The 13295-nt window shown below is 44.1% G+C and overlaps 1 protein-coding gene across 7 annotated transcripts in view; it reads left to right on the forward strand.

The window, feature by feature from the left end:
* The first annotated feature begins 4490 nt into the window (after window positions 1–4490).
* Window positions 4491–13295, forward strand: part of NPNT (nephronectin) — a 78825-nt gene continuing 70020 nt past the window's right edge. For 6 of the 7 annotated variants that reach the window (XM_027598198.1, XM_027598200.1, XM_027598205.1 and 3 more), the window contains exons 1-2: window positions 4491–4695; window positions 6867–6967. In XM_027598198.1, coding sequence (XP_027453999.1) covers window positions 4625–4695; window positions 6867–6967 — 172 coding nt within the window. In that variant the 5' untranslated portion in view covers window positions 4491–4624. Of the gene's footprint in view, window positions 4696–5729; window positions 5802–6866; window positions 6968–13295 lie in introns of those variants that run through there. The other variant, XM_027598203.1, reaches the window with a different exon arrangement.

The raw sequence follows: 13295 nt of genomic DNA on the forward strand, positions 1-13295 counted from the left end.
TCAGGGATCCATTCTTACTAGCAACATAGCAACATAGTTCACCAACCACCTTATCAGGTTGCCAGGGGAACGGAGCTAGAAAGTTAACATAAGGTCAAATTCTCATGCAGAAGGGGAACGGATTTTGTTAACCCTTTACCCACATAGAGGTTTTCTGTCAACCTGATTATAATGGATTCTTCTATGTGTTAATAGATTATACTTCTAATCATTTATTTAGGGCTTTTTGCATTTATATTTGTATCAGAGATGAGCTGGGTATATGTGTGTATGTTTGGGCACATGTGAGAAAGCTATTTTTTTCCAGACTTAAATATCAATGACTTCTTAGGAATAATTATAAGCACTCCTCTTTAGATACTTAAAAGAGCTTAAGTATCGGAATTATTTACTCTCTGAAGGGATGATATGCTCTGTGGTACAACTAGAACTGCTGTGTGTGGGCTAGAAAGGCCCTAGACATGCTATTTCATAAGATCATTACCTATGATCACGTGAAGGACACAACACTAGGGAATATCATTGTAAAAAATGAAAATGTTAGTGTATTTCACCGCTCCTTGTTGCTCTGACAAGGCACTTTTTTAAGAAAGAGATGAGCTCAGCCAAAAACTGGCTGCTTTGCAAGCAGGAATGGAAAGAAATGAGAATGTCCAGAAATTTGGGGCCTCCTAGGATTGAAAAAGACAACTGCTTTGATGCCCCAAACATTAATATCAATAAAAGGATCTAAGCCTTGTAGCAAGGATCAGAGCACGGGTGTTCCCTTCCAAACAGCCCTATTATTTCAGTTAGCTTCAAGGTGGCCTCCATTAAGATGAAAGGGTAAGGTATGGACACAAAGAAGCAAAGAAATAAAGCAGGCTTAAGGACGAGGAGTAGAAAAGGTTTTGGTTATGGTTGTTGGTACAAGGAACTGACTGGAAACAATTAAATCAGAAGCCCATCGGGGTTCTAAAGAAATCTGGTAGCCACGGAAACCATGAGTCTGGCCTGAAAATATCTGTCTCTGTTAGTCCCTTAAAGCAACACTCAGACCCTTGATTTTGTACCAGTAGAAAAAGAGCTATGAATGATGTACAGCCTCGAAAGAAGACACATGCTCCAACAGCCCCTTCTGGTGTGGCTCTGGAAGATGAATGGACAAGTTGGAGAAACAGAGGTGACCCGACTGTCTGACCAAGGCACTTCTTCCACAGCTGGAGCAGAGAATCTCCATAATTCTTGCTCAGCTGGGAGTCACAATTGCAGTGAACAAGCGGCTGTGTGCTCCTCATTCTTCTCCTTTCTTAATAGGAGTTCTTAAAGCAGGTACCCTGTCCTTATACCACCACTGTATGTGGGATAGGGGGAGAAACAGCGTGCTGACAGCCACTATGAGAGCTTGAGAGAGAACACACATTTTCTCTCCCCTCTGCCTGGATGCCATCCCCACCACACACCCTCATCTTATTCAGTTTCTCTTTAAATGTCACCTCCCCGGTGGGGACCAAATCACTCTACCTAAAATCACACCCCATCTCTTATCACCTTATCCTTCCTTTACCCTCTCTTTGTATCTTTAATCTCTCTTCACAGCACTTACTCCCCCACAACCCCCCCACCCCACCCCCGCCCAATTACAGTGTGCTCTCAGGGCACAACCTTGTCTTTTTTTCTGGCTGAAGTCCTAGTACCAAGAAATGGCCAATACATTGTACGCTCTCACTAAATATTTGTTGAAAAAAAAAAAAAAGAAGACAAAACAATTAAGAGCTTCTAATGTCCAAGCGTCTGAAGTTGTTTCTGTGTAGTCCTATTTTGTTATTTATCTGTATCGCATTGTAATTAGTGACAATTATTTGTGAGTGAGAACACTGCTATTACCACTTGCAAGGTGGCATTATCGGGTGGGAAACCTAACCAAAAAGTTGTCCTATTGGAAAAGTACAGGTATTATGAAAAGCAAACTGTTTTGATCTGGTTGGTTGTTTTCAAGACTGAGACAGTAATTGGCACTTCCATGGGAACTTCACCTTGTTTCAGGAATGGTGGTCATAACTGCAGCATACTAACCTTGGAATTCCTTTAGAGTCTCCTCATTCCATGATTCAACAAAGACTGATATAATCAGCTACTGCTTACTCAGGAGAGAAGCTAAAGTTCACCAGGAAGAATTCAATTCAATCCAATCCAACATATAATATTTACTGAATTGAAGCCTTTTGCCAGGCCTTGTGCCCTGTCTCATGGAACTCAGAGTGGTAGAGAAGCAATGCACTAAACACACTGCATTAGGAGTTACAATATGGGATGCATAGTGTTGTAATTATACCACAAAAGTCTCAGCCGAGCAAAAAATCAGAAAAAGCTTCCTGGGTAAATGTCAGCTAAACTTGGACCCAAAGGGCAAGTGGAGAACATCCAAATGAAGAAGGAAGATGAATGGAGTGTTTTCTAAGCCAAAGAAAAAGATACGGAAAAAAATGTTGAAAGGCCTGCCGATAGGGCATTACACTTTTGCTTCAGATACTGTCATATTTTCACCTATCACCTGCCCTCCGTTCCTTCTACCTCCAGCTTTTAGCGAGCGAATAGGTTAGCCCCTTCTTGATAATCATCTGTTGCTCTGGTGGGGCTTATTTGCAAATCCAATCCAGGAATCAATAAACAAAGGAAATGGCTAAGGAGTAGCCACTGGAGCCTGGAACCAAGCCTACATTACACTTAAAAAATTTGATTTTCTGCAGAAAAAATATTTTGACTCCTACAGTTTTGGACTTCATTAGAAAGATCTGAAATAGATGACACCAAGCTGTTTGCCTAAAATAATGTCCCAAGCCTGAATTGGCATGGATATTTCCTGAGATTAAAATAGAAACTTGTTTTGCTAACAGAAAACAACTTGGAAATCAAAGAGTCGTTTAAGTTGAAACCATTATTTTTTCCTTTTCTTGCATAAAATTCCTGTTTTTATACACATGAAGAAATCAGGATAGTGAGATCACCCTGCCACAGAACTTCCCATTAAAAATTTGAAGTTGGAGAAACCTCAAAAAGAAAATAAAGATAGAAAAAAGTTCATAATGTAACACACTCATTCAACAAATATTTATGAGCACCTACTACATGCCAGGCACTGTTCTAGGCACTAACAAAGAAACTCCCTTGAAGAGTTTGCATTCTAGCCAAAAGAAGACATACAAACAAGAAATAAATTATACAGGACGCTGGAAGACCAGTGGTATGGAGAAAAGACAAAGCTGACCAAATCATGGGGCATCCTGAGGGGGCCAGTTTGCAACTTTAAGTTTGGGTGGTCATGGTTGGATTCCTCAAAAAGGCCACATTTGAGCAAAGCCTGAAGGAAGCGAGAATGTGAACCATGCAGATATCTGGGTCCAGGCGTAAGCGTCAGCCAGTCATTGGCGCAAAGGCAGGGGCGTGCATGCCTGGCTCCAGGAGTCTGTGAGAAAGGCAAGAAGGTCATGGGCTAGGGGAAGAGAGAGAATAGGAGATTAGGTCTGAGGGGTCTGAGAGATGGCACATCTCTGCACCGGGGACTCATTGGGACAGGGTTTGACAGGAGAGGTGACTCAATGGATATATGTTTTCACGTGCATTTTAGGATGATTGCTGCGTGTTTTCATTCGAACAATCTTAGTACAATACTTTTTGCTCTGCAACAACAGAATGATTTTTAAAATGGTTTCTAAATGATCTCCCCAAGATCAGACACCACAGACTGTAAGTAGTTAGAGCCCGCCCTCTTTGGCCTGCACGTGCCCTGGAGGGGCAGCCCTTGCTACCCTTCTAGAGTGCTCGAAGTTGAGCTGGCAGAGATAGAAACAGTCTGCACGTTTCTTCCACAAAACTCGACTGGAAAGCCAAACATTTCTTTCGGTTGGTTACAAAATAAAAAATAAGCCTTTGCCAACTCTGCGGGAGAAGCAAACTCCCGGAGTTTGCCTTTGCTAATTTGTCCAAGTCGTGCAATCGTGCTGTGGTTTCACTAAATGCAGACACTGCTCCTCTCCAGCCCCAGAAACGTCTCGCGTCTACGGCTTCTCCGCAGCCCCCCCCCCACCCCTCCCCCCGGTGGAAGCCACGGCTCGCCCCTGCGGTCACCACCTGTTCTGGCAGAGCCCGTGAAGCGCGCACCTACGCCCCGGGCCCCTTCCCTCCCCGGCTCACCCTTTCCTGCTGGGCACCCTGCGTTCCCTCGCCCAGGCCGGGCTTGAAACTTTCCTCGCAGCCTGGCGCTCGCCCCACTTGGCTGGCCCTCAAGAGACGCCCCTTCTCTCGGCGCTCCGGCTCCTGAGCTTTCCGCCTAGGGGCCAAGCGCCCTCACCCCCAGCCCGGGGCTGGGAGGGAGGGGAGGCAGGCGCACGCACGCCCCCCGCCCCTGGCGCCCCTCCCGGCGGGCGGCGCAGCTCCCCCTGCAGCACCTCCCCTCGAGGGGAGGGAGCCAGAGGGGGCTCCCGGCTGCGCGCCGCGCCGCTCTCTTCCGACAGCAGCTGCAGTCGCGGCGGCGCCCGCACTCCTCCCGGAGCCACGGAGACGAGCGCGCCTCTCCTCTGCGCCCAGCACCCCCAACCTGTTCCCGGCGCTCATCGGCGCTGCCGCCCGCCATTCGCCGCCCGACATGGATTTCCTCCTGGCGCTGGTGCTCGGCTCCTCGCTCTACCTGCAGGCGGCCGCCGAGTTCGACGTGAGGTGAGTTGGGCCACGGGGCTCCCTCTTCTCCTTCTAGCGCTAATTTCGCGCTTGCGGTGCTGGGGTCCCCTCTCCCCGCCGGGTTGCGCGGCCAGGGAGGCGTCTCCCAGGCCAGAAGTTGGGCCACCGCACGGCGTCAGCGGGAGAGAGCCGTCGAACCGCTCTCACAACCAGTGGCCGCCTGAGCCTGGGAAAGGCGTCCCCTGCGAGTCCCGGAGCCCAGCTGCGGCTCCCGGCTCGGGAATTAGGGCCAGGGGAGGAGGAGGAAGGCTTCTGGAGCCCGGCACCTCGGCTGGGAGGGCGCGGGCTGGCCTCCTAAGCCTAGGTGATGCGCAGGACACCCTTGGCCAGGAAGCTCTCGGGTGTGATTTAGACGGCTCTTTGCGCGGGGAAACTTCCAGGTGTCCGGGCCACAGCCCGGGTCGACGCTGTCAGGGCCGCTCACACAAAGGGTGGGGGCGAAGGAGCGATTGGGCTTCGCGCTTGGTTTTCTTGAGGGAGGTGGACTCAAAATAAGGACTGAGAAGGGGGAGCGCTACGTGCGTGTTTGTGTATGATACGCACACACAGCTCCCGAGACCTCGGGCGAGCCTGGCTGCAGCGTGCTCTGGCAGGTTCCAACAACCCCGGGCTCCGTCGCCGCTGTCACTCAGCCGCTCCTCTGGCGGCGGCGCGCGGCGCTCTGTGGATCCGCTCGGGCGAGTGAGTGTGTTTGTGTGTGTCTGTTGGTCAGGAGGGCGTGCTCGGTTGCCCCACCTCCGTGCAATTAGAGACCAGACCCGCCCCGAGCGCCGATCCCTGCTGCTCGCGCGAAAACCTGGCTGGAGCAGCGGGGAGAGATTTTAACCCGGGTCACACCGCCATCCATCCCGTCTTCCTCTTTCAGAGATCCTCCCCTCCACCCCCGCCCTGACCCCGCCAAGTATCCCTCTGCGCAGCCCTAAGGACAGCCGCACCTGTGTTTCTTGTAATCTTGGAACGAATCAATTCCACGATTGCTTGGCTTGCTTGCACCTGGAGGGGAACAGGAACGGAGGGCAACCAGTGGAGAGCTGAGGAGGAAAAGCGCAATCACTTGTTTACCACCTGGTCGGAGGAAATAGAGAGTTCGGGGTTATTTTGTACTTTGGGCTTGCGGGCATAAGGGGAGATAAAAGAAACGGGAATTGGAAAGATTAGGAATGTTTTAAGAAAATGTGGGTAGCGGCCAGAGGCTATTTTATTTTATTAAAGCAATTCTTTGCTCACATTCGGATATGTTGTGCATTTCTGGCACACACATTTGCAATAGGAAATACAGAAATCACATGATTATGCATAAGATTTTAAGGTAGCTTTAATTTTAAAACAGCCAATTAAAATATTGATCCTCTGGGGGTAAAAAGTCAGGTGTGACTCTAAACAAAGAAACGATTTACCAAATAAGGTGTGAAAGTGGAATCTGGTGGATAAATTGGTATACTGAAATTGAATACTTTTAGTCCTTATTAACATGAGTGAGGAAGATAACATGAATTGTTGATGCAGAGACGTTTCAAACCACGAGGACACTTGAGATGTTAGCTACACTTTAAACTTCTCTTGGTTTTATTTATACTCTCTTATTTTCTCTGGGAACATTTTCTGCCAGAGTCATATCTTGGAAAGAGGTCTGTTTCATTTGATTTTTGAGGAAGGTCCCGTCTTTGTGCCCCTTTCCAAGGCAGAAATAAAAGGCAGATTTTTTTCTTTCTGCTTTGACATGTCATATTATTTAATACTTTTCAGTTTATGATAAATCAGTCAAAACTGGTTTTCCCCCAAGTAACAGGTGTGGGTCTTTGAGGAATCTGTTTTATTTCAAGCTCCAGAAACCACCCTGTGAGTGTCAGGCTTGAGAATTCTTGGTTTTAGCTGATGCTGTTTCCATTTAAGAAAGGATCTTCTCCTCCCTTTGCCTCTACTCCTGTGTGTAGTGTGTAGAGTGGTGTGTGTGTTGTAACTGTGAAATTTGGAATTAGATCACAGCAGAACTGTTTTCCTGAATGTGTTTTATCCTTAAATTTCTGCAGGCATGAAGGAGTTCATCGAAAATTGTTGGGCGTGATTTAAATTAAAAAAAATAAGAATAACAGGAAAATATTTTAATTTCAATAGTGTCTTTATTTATTTTGAATCTTTTTGTTTGGTAGGTGGCCCAGGCAAATAGTGTCGTCAATTGGCCTGTGTCGTTATGGTGGGAGAATTGACTGCTGCTGGGGCTGGGCCCGCCGGTCCTGGGGACAGTGTCAGCGTGAGTATCATCCCCGGGGGCTTCAGCTTCCTGGGAGGTGCGGCTTTCCACCATCATACATGGCTTCGCTCTGCACATCAGTGGGCTCATTACTGAGCAAGTCTTGGTGGTGTGGTTCCCACTGGGGAGTTTTCAGTTCCTGACTCCTTACCCTGCCCCTTTTCAACCTGAGCCAGCAGTCAGTAAGGTGCCAGCTTTGTTATTCAGAGAGCCACCTACCATGCTTATTGTGGCATCTGTCCCCAAAATCTCCAGCTCCTGTTTTCTCATCAGGCTTTTTCTTTTCTGTGCTCCAGACTCGGAGATGGGGGTAAGATAATGAGTCTGGACTGTATTTACACTAAACAGACTCCCAACCTTCTAGCACTAATAAAATCCTTACCATACCTGTTGTGGAAAGTGGCCTATTTGTAAACCTTTTTTTTTTTTTTTGAAGTGAGATTGTATTGACTGTGTTCTAAATGGACCACCCACCATAATCAAATAACATCTCTGAAAAAAGTTCTAGAAGTGGGCGCCTGGGTGGCTCAGTTGGTTAAGCGACTGCCTTCGGCTCAGGTCATGATCCTGGAGTCCCGGGATCGAGTCCCACATTGGGCTCTCTACTCAGCAGGGAGTCTGCTTCTCCCTCTGACCCTCTTCCCTCTTGTGCTCTCTATCTCTCATTCTCTCTCTCTCAAATAAATACATAAAATCTTAAAAAAAAAGTTCTAGAAGTAAAAAACATCATGTAATAAGTGCCAAATCAGAACACTGATTTTTACCTTTTCCATGGATTTTTTAATGGTAGAAATTAGAGCCACATCATGGAAGTTTGAGAAATTTGTTCCCCGCAACTTTATCTGGATCTCAAAACTGTATTCCACCTCCCCGACGAGAGAATCCACAACGATCGAGTGAATTCCTGGGGCATTGTGCTAGGTTGGTGTGTCTCGTGAGATGTTGGGAACGAAGATGGGTTCCTTACATCCCGGTGTTTTATTGCTCATGAGAAAGGAGCTTAGAGGAATAGAGAAGTGAAGTGAAGAAGGCTGGAGCTGGACAGGGTGGAGCCTGCCTTGGACAGGGTGGAGCCTGCCTTAGAGATGTGTTGGTGGTGGGAGCAACTGGGTAGATTTAAGTTCCGGAAAGCTAGGAATTCCCACAGCTGTTTTCATCTTTAAGAATTGTGCATGATATCTACCTTTATGCAGAGGAATGAGAGTAATGGTCACGGGTTAACATCCCTGGTTGGATATGGAAAGGGAAAAGAGATTAAGGTTTGTCTATTACCTGTAAGCCACTGGGCCAGACTTTTTGCACGGTTAGGCCATTGCCTCTTTTTATAAGGGGAAATGATGCTAACTCCAGTTTCCAGTAAACAAAAGAACTAGGCAAAGCTGCCGTGCCCTACTGGTTAATTGTTTTTAAGGGAAGATGGTCCAAAAGGAGAATGGTACCTGGTAGAGTCGACTTCTGCCAGTTATACGGCGGTGTCAGCAGTATTTGCATAGCTAGAGGCCACAGGGCTGGAGTTTGAAGAGCAATCCGGCTTTGATAATTAAAGGGTGGCCCAACACACACACTGTTCCCAAATTAAAAAAAAAAAAATGAGTAGTTTCTTTGCAGGAATGGAGGTAATTTCCTCCTTTGCTGTCTTAATTGGCAGGGCACTCCCAAAATGAAGGTTGAAGTGCTTTGGGGTGTGCACAGTACCCCAGCCCTACCTAGGACAAGGCTGCTGTGGCAGAAGGCCCTGAGCACAGTGGGGCACACCTTCTCTGGTGGCAGAATGCCAGAGCAGTCGGCAGAGGCAGGGGTGTCGGGGTGTCCAGGTACATATGTGCTCTGCCAATGCACTATAAGAAAATTCCTCTGTCTCTGAGAGGTTCATCAACTGTGGAATTCCCCAGAAAGAACCTCTCAGAGCTGTTCTGTCTTTTTACACGTAATTAAATTTTCTCGGGTATACACCAGCTGGGTGAGTTTGAATTTGAACAAGCGTAAAGAAAGACCTTTCCAAGTTACAGTGGCCTTACTGAATTTAAACATCCAAGTAAGTTCCTAGCAGACTAGCTTTCCCAGCAGAGATGAGACACCGTTTTATTATCTTCTATACATCATTTTGCTTCTAACAGAACAGAAAGTGGTGAAGCACAGTATTTGATAGTATTTATCTTTTCTTTCTTTGTACTCCTTGAGATTCCGAGGAAGCTATAACAATGGTAAGTCAGTTATTGAAATGGTAATGCTATAAAAACATATAAGATGATCTTGCACAAATCACAGTTCATCTCAGCTTGGATTTGGTGAAAGTTTGAGAGGCAACCTAATGGAGGGGAACATGGACTCGAGCTAGACTGCCTGGGTTTAAATTTCTGTTCCACCCCTTATTAGTTGTGTGACCTTGAGCAAATCATTCAACTTCTCTGTGTTTTATTTTCCTTATCTCTGAAATAGATAAAAAATAGTGTAATACCTTGTAGGACCGTAAATGAGGTGTAAATGAGTTATTCGTAAAGCACTTAATGCAGTTCCTGGCACAGAGTAAATGCTATGTATGTGTTTGATGAAAGTAAAGAAATATAAAGGAATACTGCTTTTGAAAGAGTGTTATGGGATGAGGCATACCCATGCTATCAGATTCTTTGTTTTCTAGGCATGCTAAATGTATTTTTGCATTTTACTGCCAAAATAAAAACGATGATTCTAAGGCTCTCCATGTTACAATAAAATAAAATGCCTTTAAATTAAAAAAAAAAAAAGCCAGGTGGATCTTTACCATTAATATTGTAGATGGTAGAGTTGTAAAAACGAGTTCAAAGATGGATGTCTCCTTGTGTGTGTGTGTTTTCAGAATCTCAGATGGTACAAATGTCTGTCAGCTTAGAGCTCCCCTGTCTTTGTTTTGCTATAAACAGGTAGAGGAATGTAGGGGCCAGAGGTCAGCTCAAAGTAGGAAGAACACCACCAAATAGGCTTGCTGGGGACAAATGGAAAGTTTCTGATTAGTTTTTAAAGGAAGCTTTTATGAAATTGAAACTTTTGTCACTACATTTATTCAAGGGAAAATGCCTTGCTGTTTAACTCTTATACCTGGTAATGGACTACCTATAAAAATTCCAAAGAGCTTCTGGGAAATTTAATGTGAAAATTGTTTTTGTCTTTCTGACCCTTAGATCATTTCAGAGTCCTTACCCGTAAGGAGCATTCTCCTTTCCTTAGTAAAGTTCTGGTTCTTGTTTTTCTGAATGATTCACTTAGGAATTTTCCTTCAAACTAGCACAGCAAAGCAAAAGGAGGCTATTTCCACCTAGACATAGAACCTCCCAATTTATCCCTTAGAAGATGTGTAAATGGGGGAGACCATACCCTCACTATATGTATATATATTTTTATCATATCTCATGCCCTAGTGCAGTGACTCTTTGGTGTTTAATCCATTTGGTCGAGCATATGTAAGACATTTTGACCCTATTCCTGTGAGACGAAGAGATGTGTTGACATAGAACATGCTGCGTTTCATGTTCACTTGCTACTCCCCTTTCCATGGCCTTGTTTGGAGAAGCCAGTTGACTTTGCAGGGAGCTCGTATTGCTCAGCCTCCGCTCCTGGTCACAGTGTCTAGCCACAAAGCTGCATTCAGCCAGACTTCTCAGCCTTCCCTCAGGGACTGAGGAAGGAAGGATGCTACCCAGACAAGCATAGGAGCTGTCTTCTGCTTCCTGCCTGTGCCACCTGACATTCTAGCCTAACATTCCTGCCTGGCTGCAGAAAGCAAGCCCTAGTCCAGAAGCAGGCAGGTTGTGTTTTCATAGTTCTTTTAGAGGTCATACCCTGCCTTCTTTCTGTCCTTTGATTCTTTGTTTTATATTCTTTTTTTTAAGCTTTTACTTAGATTCTGATTAGTTAACATACAGTGTAATATTAGTTTCAGATGTGCAATATAGGGATTCAACACTTACATACAACACCCGGTGCTCATCACAAGTGTCCTCCTTAATCCCCATCACCTATTTTACCCATCCCCCCACCCACCTCCATTCTTGACCCATAAACCGGTCTCTACACATTGAGAATTTAAAACTTGATTTTCTAATTGTCTTGGGCTTTATGGACTATTGATGTGGCTCTTTGTGGTAAGATGAGAATCACAACACACTGATAGTTACATATTTACAGCACACAGCACCTTAATTACTCGGAGTGTTACAAAATACTTGTTTCTTATTCTGTAATTATTCTATTCCTTCACTTTCCCACATATTAATGGTACGCTTCACTTTAATGATTTTAACAGTTTCTCCTACCACGTGGAGATCTGTGTAAAAAAGGTTTCTCAGGGTTTGTGTATTTTATTAAAAAAAAACCCGCATATGCTGTGGAACCAACTCTTAACTAACAAGCAGTTTGGGACACATGAGTGTCACTAACTTATATACCTGGTTAGCTATTTAAAGAGCTTCCTTAATGTAGAAAGAGTATAGAGGATCTAAATATTATATTTCTATATGGTTGTTTTTCTGTTTACAGATTTGGCTGTGTATGTGGCTATGACAGTAGTGTTTCTGTTGAAGGCACTTTTTAGAGGTGTGAAGATTAAAATTCAAAATATGACAAGTTCCAGGTTTCAACAAAGCTATTTAGTTTCTGAGTTCTTTGGCTGTCACTAAGCAATTTGTGGTTTCTGAAGGAAATTATGTGAATTAGGGTGATTTTTGTATCATTTTTCCTTAAAACCAGGCAAAATGCAGATGTTCTGATACATTTTTCTGAAAAATTTGGAAAGATGTAAAACTTATACCCAGAGTTTGACTTTGCTTTATTAGTTCTAAACCTCATTTCCTCCTACCCCCTCCAAAATTTACAACTGTACAATTGTCAGGGAAAGTGAAACTTTTGAATTCTTATCAATGTTAAATAAATGTATAGGTTAGTGCAACAGGGGGACGGAGAAACAGTAATTTATTCTGAAACTTTTGGAGTTGTTAAATAATTTTGCTGGATAATATATATTACTGGCTTAGGATTGTGGACTGTTGAAAGACTGAAGAGCAAATTGTTAAATTTCCATATTTCAAATGAAAATGTTATTAGTTTAAGCAGAGATTTTGATTTTGTCAATGAAACATTTAAATTTCATGTTTCAGTTGTTACTTATATCTGGGTTCAAAAACTTAATCGTGACAGTGGAACACGATTATTTTTTTTTGCTCCCTGTCCCTCATCACAAAATTATATAAATTATACCTTTCTTTGATTATTTAGATTCTGAACACTTCTCTTTAAAATAATCAAGAGTAAATGAGAAATACTGGAATTGGCTTTAAAGACTGTACATAGCGTTCCCCAACAGAGAGGTTATTCCTAGTAAATGCCTTTCCATTTGTAGTCAACAACTACGGTGACCTTCATTGAATGTGAATTAGCATTTTACAGGTAAACCTTCTTTGTACCCACATAATCATACCTACTCCAGGAGTAACTGGGGGTCTCAAGTGGCCTTTACTGCCCAGAGCCATGTCGAAGATGGCCAGCAGGTCTTGGGGCCAGTTTAATGGAGCTAAGACACTTCACTGTCTTAATGTCGTTAGCTTCCTTCTCTATTTTTGGGGGTGGTAATGCAGATTCTGGTTCCTTTTTTTTTTTTTTCTGGTAGGAATAAAAGCAAGGCAGTGGACAATCTTAAAACTACTTTTAGCATAAACCTGCATCTCCAAATCCTCAAGAAGTAAAGTTTTTGATTAAGATTATTCAACTACCACTTTCCGTGGAAAGCTTATTTAAGAACACCATGTACTTTCAGTAACTTCAAGTGGTCTTGGAATGCAGATTCCAAACTAAAATCAGTGTTGAAGAAGTTTGACCTTTTCAAACAGGTAGTTTTGAGTATGTGTAGTCTTGAAAGTTAAGTTTCACAGAAATTACTTTGTTCCTTCGTCTTTTCTCCTATTGGAACTGATCTTTATATAATACTTTTAAGATCTACTCATTTCCTAAGATCCCCTCATAAAGTTAATCTGGGAAGGTCTTAACCTTTGTGGATTAGAAATGTTAGTACTTCCTAAGCTGGGAGGTCAGGTCACGGAAAGGGAAACACTCTAGGCGCTGCAAGGTCAGCCTCTAGATCTGCCTTCAAATACTGGCCACAGAGATGTGCTGCTGCAGAAAGTGAAGGAATACACCATGTACTCACTGCTGCCAATGAGGCAACACTGTATTTCTACTTGAAAACTGTCCCATAAGCTTTGAAAAACATAGCTGTGTTTTACCTCCCTTAGTCCCTGTGATAGCAAGTGTAATAGACAGAATTTTTGAAGGGTACTTTTTATCTGTAGAATTCATGTTG

The sequence above is a fragment of the Zalophus californianus genome, chromosome 2, assembly GCF_009762305.2.
Source record: "Zalophus californianus isolate mZalCal1 chromosome 2, mZalCal1.pri.v2, whole genome shotgun sequence".
NCBI classification, from domain to species: Eukaryota; Metazoa; Chordata; class Mammalia; order Carnivora; family Otariidae; genus Zalophus; species Zalophus californianus.